Raw genomic sequence first — 18045 nt, 5'->3', positions numbered from 1 at the left:
GAGTGTTCAATACCCTCGTATTGATGTTATGAATGGCTTTGAGCTGCCAATGTGGGCACTGGGAATCAAGCCTAGGTCCTCTGAAAGAGCAGCCAGTGCTCTTAGCTGAGCCACCTCTCTAGTCCGTGTATATAAATTTAAATTTGATACTTATTAGTTTATTTAAATGTTTTATTTGTATATGATCCACCTATGCATATGTGTGAGGTTGTTAGGTGTCTCCCTCTATTGCTTACCACCTCATTTTCGAGAAAGGGTGTCTCCCTGAAACTGAAACTAGATTGGTGAGACTGGATGGACAGCTAGCTGCTGGGATCCTACCTTCTAAGGCTCTCAACCGTGGGATTATAAATAAATGCTACCGTGTCTGGTTTTAACACGGGTGTGAGGGATCTAAAGTGGGCCCTCACGCTGATGCTCCAAGTACTCTGCATGCTGAACCATGTCCCCAGGTTTACTTAGTTACCTACCCACTTATTTTCCAGGTGAAATAGCTCCATTGCCCAGGATGGCCTCAACCCCCTAGACCCATGGGATCTTTCCACTTCAGCCTTCCAACTATTGGAGTACATGGCACCACACCATCATAATGTTCATATTATTGAACACCCAGAAACAGACCAAAGCCCATTTAGGTACTTGATATACACATAACCATACATACAAAAAAGAAGTGGCTGCTTCTCAGTGAGAACAGAAATTTTTTTAAAATAGTGCTAAGACAAATGGATATTTCTTTATATGGAAAAACTAGATCTATCATACTATGTACATAAGTATCTTAGGTAGATAAGAGACTGACTGAACTGTGAAAGATAAACTATGAAACTTTCACCAATACTATAGTATGTCTTCAAGAGCTTGGAGTGCGGAATTTCTTAAATACAGTAGAAAACAGCCATGAAGAAAGTGAAGGCTACGGATGTAGTTGGCCTGGTTCCATGTGGGAGGCCTTGGCTCCATCCCTAGAATGAGTATGCAGAGAAGACACATGCACACCATATAGGAGGGAAAGAGTTCCAATGAATGTAATTATATGAAGAACCATTCTTTAGAAATGCTATAAGGAGGGATTAGTGTGGTGGTTCATGCCAGCTCTTGGGAGGCTGAGGCAGGAAGACTGCTGTGAGTTAAGGTGAGTAGTCAATAAAAATATGACAGAATAACGAACCCCATAGCCATCAGGGATGACAATTAAGATCACAATGAGATGTAATTCATCTCTACTCAACTGACAAAAAATTAAAAGTCCTGACACCAGGGCCAGAGAGATGGCTCAGCAGTTAAGAGCACTGGCTGTTCCTCCACAGTTCCTGAGTTCAACTCCCAGTGACCACATGGTGGCTCCCAGCCATCTATAATGAGATTGGATGCCCTCTTCTGGCACACTGGTGTACATGCAGATAGAGTACTCAAACATTAAAAAAAATACATATACATATAAATAAACAGCATTTGAAAAATTCTGACAAGGGGTTGTGGACAGCTTAGCCAGTAAAGTGATTGCTTGGCAAGCATGGAAACCTGAGTTCAACCCCCAGCATCCATGTAAAAAGGCAGGAGTGGCAGTGCATGCTCATAATCCCAACTCTATGGAGGTGGAGAGAGGCCAGAAAGCTAATGCTAAATGGCAAACCCTAGGCCCCAGTGACAGATCCTGCCTTCAAAATCACAGTGGACACCACCAAAGGAATGTCTCCCAAGACTGACCTCTGTCTTACACTTACACATTTACACACACACACACACACACACACACACACGAACACACATGCATGTGTACAAGTGTACAAGCGTGCACACACATAGTCAAAAAAGTTGGGCAATGTTTGAAAACAATTTGGAATAGTTTGTAGTATATGCACCTAACAGTTCTACTTGTAGAAATTCAAACCAAGCTGGGCATAGTGTATTTTCTTTGGTGAGTTTATATTAAGTACAAGATGTCAGACACAAAGGAGTCCATACTGAAAACTTAATGTAGGACCAGAGGTCGGGGCTGCAGTTCCCCTTTAAGGAGAGTAGAAGAGAGCACAAATGGAACTTCTGGGGTGCTTCTAACACTGTTTCTTCATCTGGGTGTTCCTTATGTGTATTCCACTTAGTTAGCATTCACTAAAACAGCACAAGTATCATGGGGGCACTTTCATATGTGCAGACTAATACTTCAGGGGACTAAGACACTTGCCAACTTCCTGTAATGTATTTGTAATCTATCTGGCGGTCGCTTACTAAACATAAAGTGGAGAGAACTGTAATGGGAAATGTACTTACGAGCTGAAGACTAGTACCTGGGAAAAGCAATTCCGCAAGGGATGAAAAGGGCCTATAAACATAAAAGTATATTCAACCCACGAGGCAACAATTTCACTTAGCAAATCAGTAATGACATTTAAAGGAATAATCTCATGCTGTGCCTTTTTGAGAATAAGAGAGCATTTATTTTAAAATTTTGTATTTTGGGAAAAGATAGAAAATTAAAGGTATGCCACATGCCCTACATTCTCAAATCCTGTTGACTATTCTTCAGCCAAGTAGCTGCTCTGACTGCCATGAGTGGGACTGCTACGTGAGTATAGCCTGAGACACATGATGAAGACTCTTCATTTCTGATGCCTCCTCCAGGCTGGTCAGTGGCACAGCGATTACTAAGTGTTGGCTCATGGGAAGAAGGCATTGTGCCCTTTCTATGTAGGTGGCTGCCACGGCATAGCAGCTGCATGCTTGAGCCTTGGTGAACAAAGGACTAGACAGCCAGAGAGTAGAAGCAATACACTAAACTACAACTTTTGGGTTTTTTTTAAGTTGAAGGAAAAAGATAACTTAGTATTTAAAAAACTCTTAAAAGAAAGAACTAAAACAATTAGCTACTATTTGCCAAAAACAATACCATTTATCATCCCAAATAATAAAATATTAAAACAATTCCAATTTAATTTGGAAGCTAGATTCCCATGAGAAAAACAACTTCATAAACCCAGAGTATATTCTTCGACATCCTTCTTACTCATAAATAAAAAAGGCAAGAGAAATGATACCAATAAATATTGGCAGGGGTAATTTTCTTTTTTCCCATTTCATATCAAGAAAACTCGAGTATAATTAATAAAAATTGTATTGGAACAGAAATATATTACCAAATGGATGAATTTCAAGAACATAATGTTGAAGAAAATAGTTACAGAACACACACACATAATGAAGCCATTTATGTTAAGTTTAGAAATTGGCAGAATATCAGTACATGTTGCTAAAAAGTACAAGAATAGAGAAATTATTGAAAGAGACAAATGTGACAGCCCACACTTAGAATAGTAGTTAAATCTGTCCCTTAATCCAATGTAACCTAACCTAATTCCTTAAGACTGCTTTGGCAAAAACCCTTGAAAATCTCAGTGGGAAAATCTCTCCTTTTCTCAGCTTTCATTATGTAACAACAATGAAGCATTTGCCACAAATGCCAATCCCTTTCGTACAGAAACCCAGACCTGGATATCTATGTAGCACACCAGTCTCCAGCTCCTCAAAGCCGTTATTTGACTACTTTACTCTTGGTCTTAAAATGTAAGTGTTCCTCACTATTATGTAGTGTTGCTGTCTCATTATCTCATTGCATAGTTTTCAAATGTATGTCTCTAGCCCAGATGTTTCTAATATCTTATCCAGAATTTACTACTTCTTCCTGAACTTTTCCTTATATGTATTCCAAACCTGACATACTCCAAATCAAATCAAACACAGAAGTGTTTCATCTGTGATCTCCTTTCTACTAGTCACTTGACAGCAGGGGGCATTGCAAAAAAAAACCACATTAGGTCATTTGATTATTGTTGTAAACTGCACACTCACATAAACTGAGATGACCACAATGCCTCTAGCAGATCCAATCTTCTGGGTCCAAAGTTGTGCATGTAGCCCACTGTAGGTAGTCATGGTTATGTGACATATGGCTATGCCTCGTTCCTGCCTTTTAGTCCTAAGCACCTTTCACTTTATCTAGGACTCAACTGTGGGGTTTTTCATTACCTACTTTGCCTCAAAAAATCAAACCAGCCACTTAGATATGCCTGCTTTCCTCAATCTCAGTAATACAGCATGTAGCAATATTCTAATGGGCTATACCCACCCTCTCTGCAGGCATTGTGGAGGAGTCTAGCAACTTTCGTATTTCACAACAGGTAGAAAGTGATTCCTTCTAATAGAGGAGGAAGACTTATCTTTGAGAATGGAAACTGGCATAATCCCACTGGTAGAAGCACCCATAAGACCCTCTTCCACAGTCAAAACAACTTCAAATGCTAACAAGCATCTACCAAACTCCCCACAGTATTAATTTAGCTGACAAAGTACAGAAATATTATAGCATACTTTGTCCCTTTATTAGACACCACTTTATTACACACAAATTAAAGCACAGAAAAAGAAACTAATAGTTACAATATTTACTACCAGTTAGTAAGACTACTGCTAGTTTCTAACTATAAATTTGTTTAATCAGCATAGCTCGTAGAAAATATTTTTTACAAATGAGGTAAGTAAAAGTAGTAGGTCTGGGCTGGAGAGATGGCTCAGTGGTTAAGAGCACCAACTGCTCTTCTAGAGGTCCTGAGTTCAAATCCCAGCAACCACATAGTGGCTCACAACCATCTGTAAAGGGATCTGATGCCCTCTTCTGGTGTGTCTGAAGAGAGTTACAGTGTACACATATACATAAAATAAATAATTTTTAAAAAGTATTAGGTCAAAGACAAGGCAAGAGTAAGCCCCCCCCAAATACATACAATCAGTGAGATTCAGACTGGGTAATTCTATAGGACAGCCTGAATTCTTCAGTCAATAAGTTCCCAAGAATGTGAGTGGAACGAAGGAGTGGAAGAGCTATCTACAGATTTTAAAAGATCTAGGAATCAGGATGTGGCACCTCACAACTGTAGTCTCAGTCTTTGGAAACAGGGACAGTAAGTAGGAGCATGAGTTCAAGGCCAGCCTGGGCTTAACAGTGAGACCCTGTCTTAAACAGAAAACAAAACCAAGGACCTATCAAATAACAACAAAGTGTGGGTCTTATTTATATTCTTATTCAAATAAAACCCGAGGCAATTTAATTGGTCATTTTAGGCAAGAATCTTTTAAAAAGAGTTCTTATTTTTTACATATATACACTAAAATGAAACAAGACATCTGGGGTTCATTTAATATTCCCCATCTATTGCCCCAAATCTGCCTAGCTCACCAAAATGCTATTAGAGAGAGAAAGCACATAGGATACACATGAGACAAGACTGGACACATATTAATCACCACTAAAACTGTTTCACATATCCAGGGGAGTCATCACACCATCCAGACCACTTTTATACATGCTCGTAAAACTTTCTAAAGGGGAACGAGAAGAGGCAAACTCAGTATCAACCCAAAAATCCACGCATGGACTGCACAATCCAACAACCCAAGCACAAAGTGAAATAATAAAAATAAAACCAGAAAGCTAGGCAGCCAGTCTCTCAAATGTGAGAAAAAATGTGAAAAAAAGTAGAGAAGATATACAAACTAAAACACAAAATTAGAGATAGATTAAAATACAAAGTAAGCCTATTTACAATATTATGTCAACAAATTTGAGAATCTACACAAAATGATTTTCTAAAAAATACAAATTAGCAAAATTGAATCAACATATTAAAAATCAAATCATCAAAAACACATTTGAAAATATTTCAAATATTATATAAATGGTATTAAAGCAAACCTGAAAGCTTTCCAAATCTTTTTTTTTTTTTGTGTGTGTGTTTTTTGTTTTTTTGAGACAGGGTTTCTCTGTGTAGCCCTGGCTGTCCTGGAACTCACTTTGTAGACCAGGCTGGCCTTGAACTCAGAAATCTGCCTGCCTCTGCCTCCCGAGTGCTTGGATTAAAGGCCACCACTGCCCGGCTTTCCAAATCATTTTATATTCAAACTAATATTAGATGGGAAAGTACATATACCAAAAAGGTTATAGGCACTTTCTCACAAGGCCAGATTTGAAAAAGTTATAAGACATAACTAAGACAGTAAATCCAGCAGCAGAGAGAAAAAATAGCCTCTCATGGTCAATTCAGTACATTATAGAACATCTATTTTTAGAATTCTATCAACAGAAGGTAGGATAAAGGACACTTCCTCTTTTCTAATCAATGATAAGTGATAAAATACATTATTTTACTCTTCTCTCTTACTTTTGTTTTGAGATTGTGTTTCATGTAGCCCAGGCTGGCCTCCAACTCATCATGTAGCTGAAGATGGCCCTGAACTCCCAGACCTCTGGCTTCTACTTCCCACATGTTGGGAATATGATGTGCCTAATGATGTACCTGGTTCTTATTTCTCATTTTTAAAAACATACAATTAAGGCTGGAGAGATGGTTCAGTGGTTAGGAGCACTGGATGCTCTTCCAGAGGACCTAGATTCCATTCTATCACTTAAATGATGGCTTACAATTCTCTTCTGGCCTGTGTGGGCACCAGGCACATATGTGGTACACAGTCATACAAGCAGGACAAACACCCATAACACATAAAATAAAATAAAATAAAATAAAATAATAATTTAAAAGTGAAACTACTTACAAACTAGCAATAAATGACCACTTTCTTAACTTGATAATGGCTACGGGTTATCAATGTACAGTAGATAGCAACAGTAAGTCACTGGGAACTTTCTGGCTAGAGTATTTAAAAAACAATGCCAATTACTACTGGACCACCCAGCATAGCCCTGATGAACTTAATGAAAGAAGTGAAGCAGAAATATTTAAAATGAAGAGACCAAAGTGTTTAATTGAAAATAATGTGACATCATTCAGGAGGCAGGGGCAGAGGCAGGTGGCTCTCTGAGTTCAAGACCACCCTGGTCAACAGATTGAGTTCCAAGCCAGCCATGGAAAGGCAAAAAAAAAAAAAGGAGGAGAGGGAGGAGGGAGAGGGAGGAGGAAGAAGAGAGGAGGAGGAGGAGGAGGAGGAGGAGGAGGAGGAGGAAGAAGAAGAAGAAGAAGAAGAAGAAGAAGAAGAAGAAGAAGAAGAAGAAACAATAACATCAACAAACAATGGAAACCCACTCAGACAATCTCAGGAGATGAAACAACTGGTAGATGAGAGAAGATAAGAAAGCAGTGAAGCAGCTGGGTGTGGTGGCGCACGCCTTTAATCCCAGCACTCTGGAGGCAGAGGCAGGCGGATTTCTGAGTTTGAGGCCAGTCTGGTCTACAAAGTGAGTTCCAGGACAGCCAGGGCTATACAGAGAAACCTGTCTCAAAAAACCAAAAACCAAAAACCAAAAAAAAAAAAAAAAAAAAAAAAAAAGAAAGCAGTGAAGCAAGCTAGCTAGGTAGCAGACCAAGATCTGAAAAGGAATATTTTCCTATGCAGACACAGAAAACAGAAAATCCTCAAAATATCAGCAAAACTATATAATATGCTGGAGTAAGCCTAACAAGACATGCAAGTAAATAAGTTGTATCAAGACAGCTGCAAACTTTACCCAAATTCTCCTTAATTTATTAATTGAATTCTAATTTTCAGTACTTGACAATCTCATTCTAAAATTCTCAGAAAGCAATTTTGACAAAAGAAAAGCCAAGGGGAACTTGCCTTTCCAGAGCAAAACCTAATTCCTGATTCTTTAAAGATGTACTCATAGCCAGGCGTGGTGGCACACACCTTTAATCCCAGCACTCGGGAGGCAGAGGCAGGCGGATTTCTGAGGTCGAGGCCAGCCTGGTCTACAGAGTGAGTTCCAGGACAGCCAGGGCTACACAGAGAAACCCTGTCTCGAAAAACAAACAAAAACAAAACAAAACACCAAAAAAATGTACTCATAAACAAACTGACCCGTAGTTCAGAATGGTCTAGAAATAAATTCAGGGGCTTTGTTTGTTTGTTTGAAGTTTGGGGATTGTAGGTGACAGGCAAGTACTCTACCAATGAGGTATGTTCCCTGCCTAACAAATAATGTTCCTCAGAACATCTGTGTGCCTGCGCTTTTGTGAAGATGTTTTAATTTTACTCCAGGACATACTTAGGAATACAAGACAGTAAATATGTCCTTAAAAAGGAACTTCTTTTTAATAAGTAGTGCATAAGCAACAGGATATCCATGTAAAGGAAAAATGACCCTCAGTTCCTATCTCATTTATAAGCAAAAACTAATTTAAGACACGTCAAAGAACTAAATGCAAACTAAGTCCATGAAACTTCAGGCAGAAACACACGTAATTTTGTAGTAGGCAAAAATTTAATGGGTAAGACATCAAAAAACAGTATGTTATTAAAGGAAAAAAATGATGGCTTAGACCACATCAAAATTTTTTGTTCAACAAAAGACATCATTAAAACAGGTATGATGCGTGGTGGCACACGCCTTTAATCCCAGCATTTAGGAGGCAGAGGCAGGTGGATTTCTGAGTTCGAGGCCAGCCTGGTCTACAAAGTGAGTTCCAGGACAGCCAGGGCTATACAGAAAAACCCTGTCTCGAAAAAACAAAAACAAAAAACAAAAAACAAAAACAGGTATGATGGAGCTGGGCGGTGTTCGTACATGCCTTGAATCCCAGCACTTTGAGGCAGAGGCAGGTAGATCTTTGAGGATAGCCTGGTCTACATAGAGAGTTCCAGGACAGCCAGGGCTACACAGAATCACCCTGTCTCACAAAAACAAACAAACAAACAAAAACCAAAACCAAAAACAAAACACAAAGAAGTGATGGCCAATAATATGGTTTGGTGGATAAAGGTACTTGCCACCAAGCCTCATGATCCCAGAACCCACACAGTAAGAGGGAAATGACTCTTACAAATAAAATTATCCTCTGACCTTTACATGTTTATTGTACCATGTGCTTGTGAACAAACACATACACACACACACACACACAGACACACACACAGACACACACACAGACACACACACAGACACACACACAGACACACACACACACACACACACACACACACACACACACACACACACACACACACAAGCAAAACAAAATAGGCAGGAACCAAGTGTAATGGTGCCCACCTATAATCTAGTAGTCAGGGCAAAGACAGGAAGGGCCACAGCTCAAGGCTACCTCAAGGTTACATAGTGAGTTCCAGGCCAGCTTGAGCTACAAAACAAACCCCTATCTCAAAACAAATGAACAACAAACAAACAAACCTCAAACAACGGGTAACTTGAAATCTGGAAAAGAATATTTGCAACCCAAGTACTTCCTTCTTAAACCCAGAACATATCAAGAACTACAAACCTCAGCAAAAAGATGGAAAATTCAAATTCTGAAAAAGGCAAGAAAGATCTGAGCAGACACTTAGGAAAGAGTAGAGTCGCCAGTAGCCAGTAAGAATACTAAAAGGGAACCAGCAAACATCATCTAGAAAATGCAGATTCAAACTATGAGCATATACGGTCTGACATCTATTACAATGTACGAAGTAATCTGAATTATGAAGACAGGAACAAGTGGGAACTCTCGTACACTGGAGATATGTATATCAAGTATATTAGAGATCTGCTAATCAATATAAGCACATATTTACCTTCTTGTATTCCTAAGTATGTCCTCGAGTGAAATTAAAACATGTTCACAAAAGGGTATGCACATAAATGTTCTGAACAGCATTATACAAAATGGCTAAAATTTTGAAACAATTCAAAAAGATAATAGAAGTCAAATCATTGCCTAATCAAAGGCTAAAGGCTGGAACATTATTCAGAAATACAAAGAGACAATCACTCACCAAAGCAAAAATATATATAAGCTTCAAAAACATCATGCTGGGCTGAAGAACACAGCTCAGTAGTACCTTGTCTACCATGTGCAAAGTCATGGGTTCAGTTGTCAGCACTACAAAGCAAACCAATGGCCCAGAGAGGCCATTGTGAAACTGTGAAGGCAAAGCATGGATTGCCTTAGAGACCCTAAGATGTTGGAGATGTCAGAGTTGTGGGATACCTGCCAAGGAGAGCTGCTAACAGGGTATGGAACCAGCCCGAGAGAGAAGTGTGTTATAATCAACACAGTTAAAAGGAGCTGAAGATCTGACGAGTGCTTTGACATCAGGCAGAGAAGTAGAATTTTAAGTTTGCTCTTATGGTTTTCCGTCTTGCTTTGGTTCAATAGTTCTTCACTATGCTCTCCTTCTTCCCTTTTGGAATGGTAATGCACTATTGTATGTTGGAAGTATGTGATCTGCTTTTTGATTTTGATTTTACTGGGGGTTATAGTTAAGAGCCTGTATGAGTCTCAGAAGAAACTTTGAACTTTTAAACGGTGTATAGAAACTTTTGAAGTTGGACTGAATACATTTTTGCATTATGAGATGGTTACAAGCCTATGGATCCAGGGAGCAGATTGTGGGAGTTTAAATAAGAATGGCCCCCTATAGGCTTATATTCTAGATTTTCTACTTTTAATATGCATGTGTACACACAGACACACAAAAGATTTTATGTGTCTATATAAAATCTTAGATTCAAATTGAGAAAAAACTTATTTTTATTCTGACTGACTTATTTTGCTTAATATCATCTCCATTTTCCTGCATGCTGAACAATTGTGCTCTCTGGCTAGAACAACAAAAGTCAGCCTTATTCTTTTCAGTGATTCATTTATTTGCATGTGTGCGTCGGGTGTCTGTGCATGTGTCAACGTGGAGGCCGGAAGATGACACTGGGTATCTTCCTTTATGGTTTTATGCCTATTCTTTTGAGGCAGGGTCTCTCCTGAACCTGGGACTCACATTTTCTCTAGTAGGATGGAAGCCTGCAAATCACAACGCTGTTCCCGTCTCCATCTTGTTCTCAACTGCAGGTATTAGCAAGATGTCTGGTTCGTTCCAAGAGTGCTGTGATCCAAACTGTGGTCATGATTGCTCAGCAAATTCTCTAAACTGCAGAGACATCTCTCTAACCCCAGTCTTAAGGTCTTGCTGTGGGCCCGGGTCTGGCCTAGAACTTATAATCCTTTTGTTCAGGTTCATTTTTTTACTATGTTAATCTTTTAGTCATCTCTTAAACTTGAATGGATTAGAAGTGTGGCCATTTTGGAGGAAGTGTCACTGGGGTAGGCTTTGAGGTCTCAAAAGCCCATACCATGGCCACTCTCTCCAAGTCAGCCAGTCTCGCTCTGCTTGCGGATTAAGATATAGCTCAGTTCCTTCTCCAGTGCCGTACCTGCCTGCCACCAAGCTCTCTGCCATGATAATGGACTAAGCTTTTGAAACTGTAAGCAGGCCCTCCAGTAAATGCTTTCTTCTTTGATAAGAGTTGCCTCAGCCATGGTGTCTCTTCACTGACTAAGACAACTGTGAAGTGATGGCTATATTCACTAGCTTGATGTGCTAATCATCTCATAATGAATTTCTATTACTAAAATATCGTATTATCTTGAACATATAAGATGTTTATTTGTAGCCAGGCGTGGTGGTGCACACCTTTAATCCCAGCACTGGGAGGCAGAGGCAGGTGGATTTCAGAGTTCGAGGCCAGCCTGGTCTACAGAGTGAGTTCCAGGACAGCCAGGGCTACACAGAGAAACCCTGTCTCGAAAAACCAAAACCAAACCAAACCAAACAAACAAACAAAAAAAACAACAAAAAGATGCTTATTTGTAAAGAATAAAACTCAATAAACCTAAAAAGAGAGGAAAAAAAATCACTCTAACAGTAGCCAATTCTAATTGGCAAAATAATTGATGGAAAACATATATAAATGATTTGAGGTTTGCTCAAGTAATGAATAAATGCTAAAGTAGAGTTCCAGAATGTCCAGGTGTAGAAGGTGTCCCCTTGTCCATGCAGCAAGCCCTTGGTAAATGATGGAAGGTTTAGCAAGTCCAAGCAGTTAAGGAGATGTGAGACTAGTCTCGCTAAGCTTGTATGGGGGCAGAATATAAACTGTACAGAATTAGGACTGAAAGAGACCAAATACCACCAAAAACCAAGGAATAGATGAAAGCACAAAATAATGTGATCATGTCAAAAATGATGAAGAGCTCTTGACAAATACCGATACATACTAAAAGCAATGCTCGCCAAACCAGACATGGTGCTTCCTCAAGGTGGGGGGAGCCTTCTAGGAAAAATGCACAGCAAACATAAAGTTAATGGAAAAAAACCCTGGTTTTTCTCTCAAGATCACCAACACGACAATAGTCATACTTACTACTTCTGCCAAATAATGCACTAAAGCTTCTTCTACAAGGACAAGTAGGCAGAGAAAAAAAAAGAAGGAAAGCAATAAAAGCATCCAGATGGGAAAGAAAGAAGTAAAATTCTCTCTTCACCAAAAGATCTAACCAAACTATTAGAACCAACAAACTGGGTAGGCAAAATGGATAAAAAAAATCAACTTATTAAGCTTAATAAATAATTTTAAAATGAAATTATCAAAACAATTCCATTTTAATAGCTCTGAAAAGAATACTTAGAAATAAAATCAAGAGAACATTAAAGTCATACTTCAAAAAAAAAAAAGCTCATTAAAAGATAGTAAGGAAAAAAGACAGCATTCTCAACTGTAAGATTGAACATCGCTGAAGGCATTGCTCTCCAAACAGATCTGCTGATTGGATATGACGCCTATAAAAACTCCTGCTGGCTTCTTTGCAGAAATCAATAGGTTGATCCTCAAATTGCCATGGAAACTTAAGGAACCCCAAAGAACCAATGCTGCAATCTTGAAAAAAAAAATGTTGGGGGCGTCACATGTCTTAACTTCAAAATTCACTACATAAGTATAGTAATCAAGTCAGGGAGGCATGGGTGAAAGCAAAGAGACCCAGATCCACGGACTAGTCTAATCACTTGGGGGGGGCAACAAAATTCAATGGGAAAAGAAATGTCCTTGAACAAATGATACTGAATAACTAGATATCCACATGCACAAGATTGGAAATAAGGAAATAATCTTAACCTCACTCACATGCAAAAATTATTTGAAATTAATCAAATATAACTGATACAAATGGTCATTTTCCCTAAGAAGATATACAAATTGTCAATGAGCATATGAAACAATTCTCAACATACAGATGAAAACCACAATGAGTTACTCTTTCATGCCGACTTAGAGGGCTAGAATTAAAAAAACATAAATATGGGCTGGAGAGATGGCTCCGTGGTTTAGAGTACTGGCTGCTCTTCCAGAGGTCCTGAGTTCAATTCCTAGCAACCACATGGTGGCTCACAACCATCTACATTGGGATATGATGTCCTCTTCTGGCATGCAGGCATACATGCAAATAAAGCAGTAATATACATAAAATAATTAAATACACCTTTTAAAAAAAGACAGATACCCAGTGTGGTGGCATATGTCTTTAGTCCTAGCACTCAGGAGGCAGAGACAGGAGGATCCTTGTAAGTTCAAGGCCAGTGTGAGTTCCAGGACAGCAACTCTATTCATTCATTCATGTATATGTATATGTATATGTATATGTATATGTATATGTATATGTGTATGTATATGTGTATGTGTGTATGTGTGTGTATGTATGTACATATACATATATATATACATACATATATATATATACATATATACCAAAAAGAAATGAAAACATACACATTTAAGAAATATTTGTGCATAAATATTCATAGCCAATATGGTAGTGACACATGCCTATAATACCAGCACTTGGGAGGCAGAGGTAGTAGAAAGATCAAAAGTTCAAGCCGTGGCTATATAGTAAGTTCTAGGCCAGCCTGGGCTACATGATAACTGATTGAACAAACAAACAAACAAACAAACAAGCAGCATTAGTCTTAATAACCAAAGACACAAAGACAAAAAAAAAACTTGGAAACCACTCAAACATCTGTCAAAGGAAGAATGCATCAATAAAATGTGTTATTTCTATAAAAGGAATAATTAATTCCCAATAAAAAGGAACGAAGCATTGATACATGCTATAACATGGATGGATTAGGAAAACATGCTTTTCGAGAAACAGTCAATGAAGGAAGAGCTAGTGTAGCTCAGGATTAGTATGCTCAAGAACCTGCTCAAGAAATATCAGTCGATGAAAACAGGGCACATACTATAAGACTTTCTACACGAGCTGCTCAAAAGAGTGAAATTTGCAGAAGGGGAGAGGCTTTGTTATTGCCAGGGCAGAAGCAAACTGACAGGAGCAGGGAGTGACGGCTAATGGGTATCAGCTTTGCTCAGGGAACAGTAAAAACATCCTAGAATTTATTTTGGGAATGGTTAAACAACTCCTTGTGAATATACTAAAATTCACTCTGTATATTTTTTTATAGAAAAGAAAGTTAAAGTGGAGTTAACCAATAACCCAACAATTCCATCCCTATGTATGTCCTCAAGATAGATTTAAAAGTTTGTCTGAGGTCAGACACAGTGGCCCTCAGGAGACAGAGGCAGGTGGATCCCTATGAGATGCCAGCCTGGTCTACATACTGAATTCTGGGGGAGCCAAAAATAGAAAGACCTTTTCTCAAAACAAAAACAAAACCAGTTTGTTTGTATGAAAACTTACATAGAGACGCTCAGAGAATAATACTTAAAACAGCCAACACTAGAAAATTGATGAACAGGACAAAATGTGGTATATCCATGCAACTGAATATTACTCAGCAATAAAAAGAATGAAGTACTGATTAACATGCTATATGATTTTATGCTAAGTGAAAGACATCAGTCACCAAAAGTGACTATTTTTATTAGTATCTAAATCACTTATTATTTTCTCTAGAGATAGATGGGAATGGGGGGTGGGCACTAATGGGTTATGGCACTTCTCTTTGGGGTGATAAAATATTCTGAGACGAGGCAGTGGGGATGCCTACACAACTCTGAATATATGAAATCCATTGACATGTACAGTTTTAAATACAATATGTGAGTTATATTTCAATTATGTAAATCCCCCCAAATCAACTCAGAATCAAACATCTAATAAAAAGAAGGCTAAAGCCCAACGTGTGAATATAAAACACAAAGGGCATGTATAAAACTAACTCATCTAGAAATGAAAGCCAGATGCTGAAGAAGGAAGTAGCTCGGGCGTATCACTGGGCTACTGTCATATTAGAAGTATGTAACATCAGTTTTCAGGTGACTTGAGCCAAGATATGAAAGCTATGCTGATAAGGTTTACACACAGTAACATCTGCAAGGGGCAGCGGGCACATGGAACAATGAACTGGATTTGTTTGTTTGTTTGTTTGTTTTTCGAGACAGGGTTCCTCTGTATAGCCTTGGCTGTCCTGGAACTCACTTTGTAGACCAGGCTGGCCTCGAACTCAGAAATCCACCTGCCTCTGCCTCCCAATGCTGGGACTAAAGGTGTGTACCACCACACCTGGTTGAACTGGAATATTTTAATTATAAGTCACTAGAGATAAATTAAAGCTAGAATTTACTGGACCAGATGAAAACCAACTGAAGGAGAGATTCTAATTTCACACTTGAATTTGTGAATCAGTGCAAGGAAAAGGAATCATTTTTTCACTATTTCTGAAAGTAATCTCAAATTTGAACTGTAGACACTTAGAAGATGAAGTGAAATAGTCCCTTCAAAATACCAACAGTAGCAACAAAAAAAGCATGTGTGTTTTTGCCGAAGAGTTAGTTATGACCGCAATTGGCTTACCCTCTCTCAGTCGATCTCCCTCAGCCTTGGTTTTCTTCTGTCTTTCTGATCCAGCGAGGTCTACAAGATGCAGCTTGGAACGAAAGCTGCTATTTCTGTGATAATAACAGGAAGACACGGTGAAAACAATAGATAAGCTTAAAAGTAGCTGAGCTATCAGAGCTGACTGGCTCAGTTCTCATGTCTTTTAAAAGACAGTCAAAGTAGCTCCGGGGGTCATTAATGCTCATAACTCTAAAGTCTGAATGTCAAATCAACCTGGGCAGCCACCTGGCAGGCGGCTGAACACAGAACACAGACAGTTAGGACGCTCTGACTTACTTGTCATTCTTCTTCCTTTGCTCAATGGAGATTGTAAAGATGGCATGAGATCGAGATGACTGGGAGTTCATAGCTGTGGAGGCCACAGTCCTGGAGTTGTTACCCTGCTCTAGACAGGAAACGGTGTCCGAGGCCACCAGCACAGTCTTCTCTGTCAGTCCCACAATCTAATTTGCAAGAGGGGGAAAAAGGCTTCCTTGAGTCCTTCTTCTAATACTTGAATAAAAATACAGGGATTAGCAAGTGGAAAATGCTTTCCTATTCCAGGAAAATATCAGTGTGCACAAGGGTTAAGAAAGGAAGGCTTTAAAACCAGGAAGTCTAGGATGCTTGGAGGAGCAAGGGCTCCAGCCTTCCCTACAAAGTTGAGAAAGGGGGTACTAGATAATACAGGAGTCAGAGAAAGTCTCTAGATCTTGGAGGGTAGCTGGCTTTTAGGGAGTCCCAAGTCCAAGTCAACTTTGGCCTCAAAAGAGATCAAGTACAACACAAATCTCTACAGCATCTCTCTCTGCTCCACAGGCCTTTCTGTCGCAGCGATCCATTTTCTACTCCATTTTCTTTGACAGGAAACACCATGGCAGTTTTTACTGGCCTAGGAAGCCACAAAAAAAAAAAAAATCAAGTTTTGGGCACAGTACTTTAACTGCCTGGGGGAACGTGCAGAAGTCACTCTCTTGGAGTTTGAAGGTGGCAGTGATAGGACTAGGGAAATTCATGAGGTTCCTGCTAGCCGTAGTATTGCTATGACCATATTCCTCACCACTGCTCCATGTCCATGAAAAGCTCAAAACTTTCAATCATTGCCAGTTCCTCCTTCAGATCCATGCGTCATTGACTCAGATCTTCTTGGGAATTGATTACTTCCTCTTAGGGTTTTTTTTAAACCACACCCACAGCCATATTACTTTGCGTGGGAAAAGAAGGCAATGATTTCCCCAATTGCATATTTATCAGCCTAGTCTTTCTCCCCTTCAATTCATTTCCAGTCAGCCTTCCTAAAATGCCAGCATACTACTAACACCTCTACTAGATGATGAGGATACAAAAAAAAATCCTCTCTGAAGTTCCAGGAGCAACAAAGTTGGAGAGATAGACATGTGAGATAAAAACCCACTAGGAGTGGCCAGGGCGATGTTTTCCTCATAAGTCCTATAGAACTGCATACTGTTGGTAGGGGTTGGGGGTAGGGAGAACCTAAGCTGCTTAGGCTGGCTTCATAATCTTTTCCTGCCACATCCCCTTTCAGTCCCCAGACCAAGTCTTCTGTCCCAGACAGACTGGTCTAGGCTTATTTAACTTTCCTGCTAGAGTTACTCCTCACTAGAAAAAGTCTTTCTTTTATACAATTCATTTATTGTTCAAGCACATGTGTATTCACACCCCGCTGCTGCAGCATTGTGTCTGCCAAAGTCCATGTGTAGAGGTCAGATGACAATCTGTAGGAGTCAGTTCTTACTTCCATCTTGTGGGGTGCAGGGATTAAACTTGGTTATAAGGCTTGGTGGCGAGCATTTTTACCTCCTGCACCATCTCAACAGACCTTTTGTTTAAATGCTATCTTTAACATGTTTACAAACTTGCTCTTGCTCCAATTTGTATCAGGAACACATACTTTTTTTTGAATCACAGCACCTTGCCTCAAACAATGCCTGGGATTTAACTCCTGCCTTCATGCGGAGCATAGAAAAGATCTTAAGCCATGGTCAAGAAGTAGTTCAGCACCCACATTCTTCTTGGTGATCGCATATATTTTGCCCAGATTTTGTCTTCACTATCCAAATTATTTCCCTTTATATTTCAAGCTTACAGGATCTGGTATTTCGTCTGGCTTTCATACCTGGCTAACAATGTAAGGATCCCAAAGGAAAAAAGGCTCAGATGAACAAGCACCTACTCTCTGCCTGCACCCTAAATGGTCACTCTGTGTTCTTTGTGAAGAGAAAGAGGGAAAGAAGACAGATAAGCTATGATTTCCCACATTTCCCCAAATCTGTCCTCCTGGATTTCATCCATCTGTCCTTCTTGTCTTGAGTACTCAAGCACTGTACCCAGACCATGTGACCAAAGCTCT

At 39.4% G+C, this 18045-nt stretch overlaps 1 protein-coding gene across 2 annotated transcripts in view; it reads right to left on the bottom strand.

Annotated features, from left to right (window-relative positions):
• The window catches only part of Kif4 (kinesin family member 4), a 101207-nt gene that overhangs the window by 72850 nt on the left and 10312 nt on the right, over positions 1–18045 (bottom strand). For both annotated transcript variants that reach the window (NM_008446.2, XM_006527855.4), the window contains exons 5-6: positions 15972–16138; positions 15651–15745 (exon numbers count right to left, since the gene is read on the bottom strand). In NM_008446.2, coding sequence (NP_032472.2) covers positions 15651–15745; positions 15972–16138 — 262 coding nt within the window. The remainder of the gene's footprint in view (positions 1–15650; positions 15746–15971; positions 16139–18045) is intronic.

This window comes from Mus musculus, chromosome X (genome assembly GCF_000001635.26).
Source record: "Mus musculus strain C57BL/6J chromosome X, GRCm38.p6 C57BL/6J".
Lineage (NCBI taxonomy): Eukaryota > Metazoa > Chordata > Mammalia > Rodentia > Muridae > Mus > Mus musculus.
The sequence above is the reverse complement of the archived record's forward strand: the minus strand, read 5'-3'. Positions and strand labels throughout refer to the sequence as shown.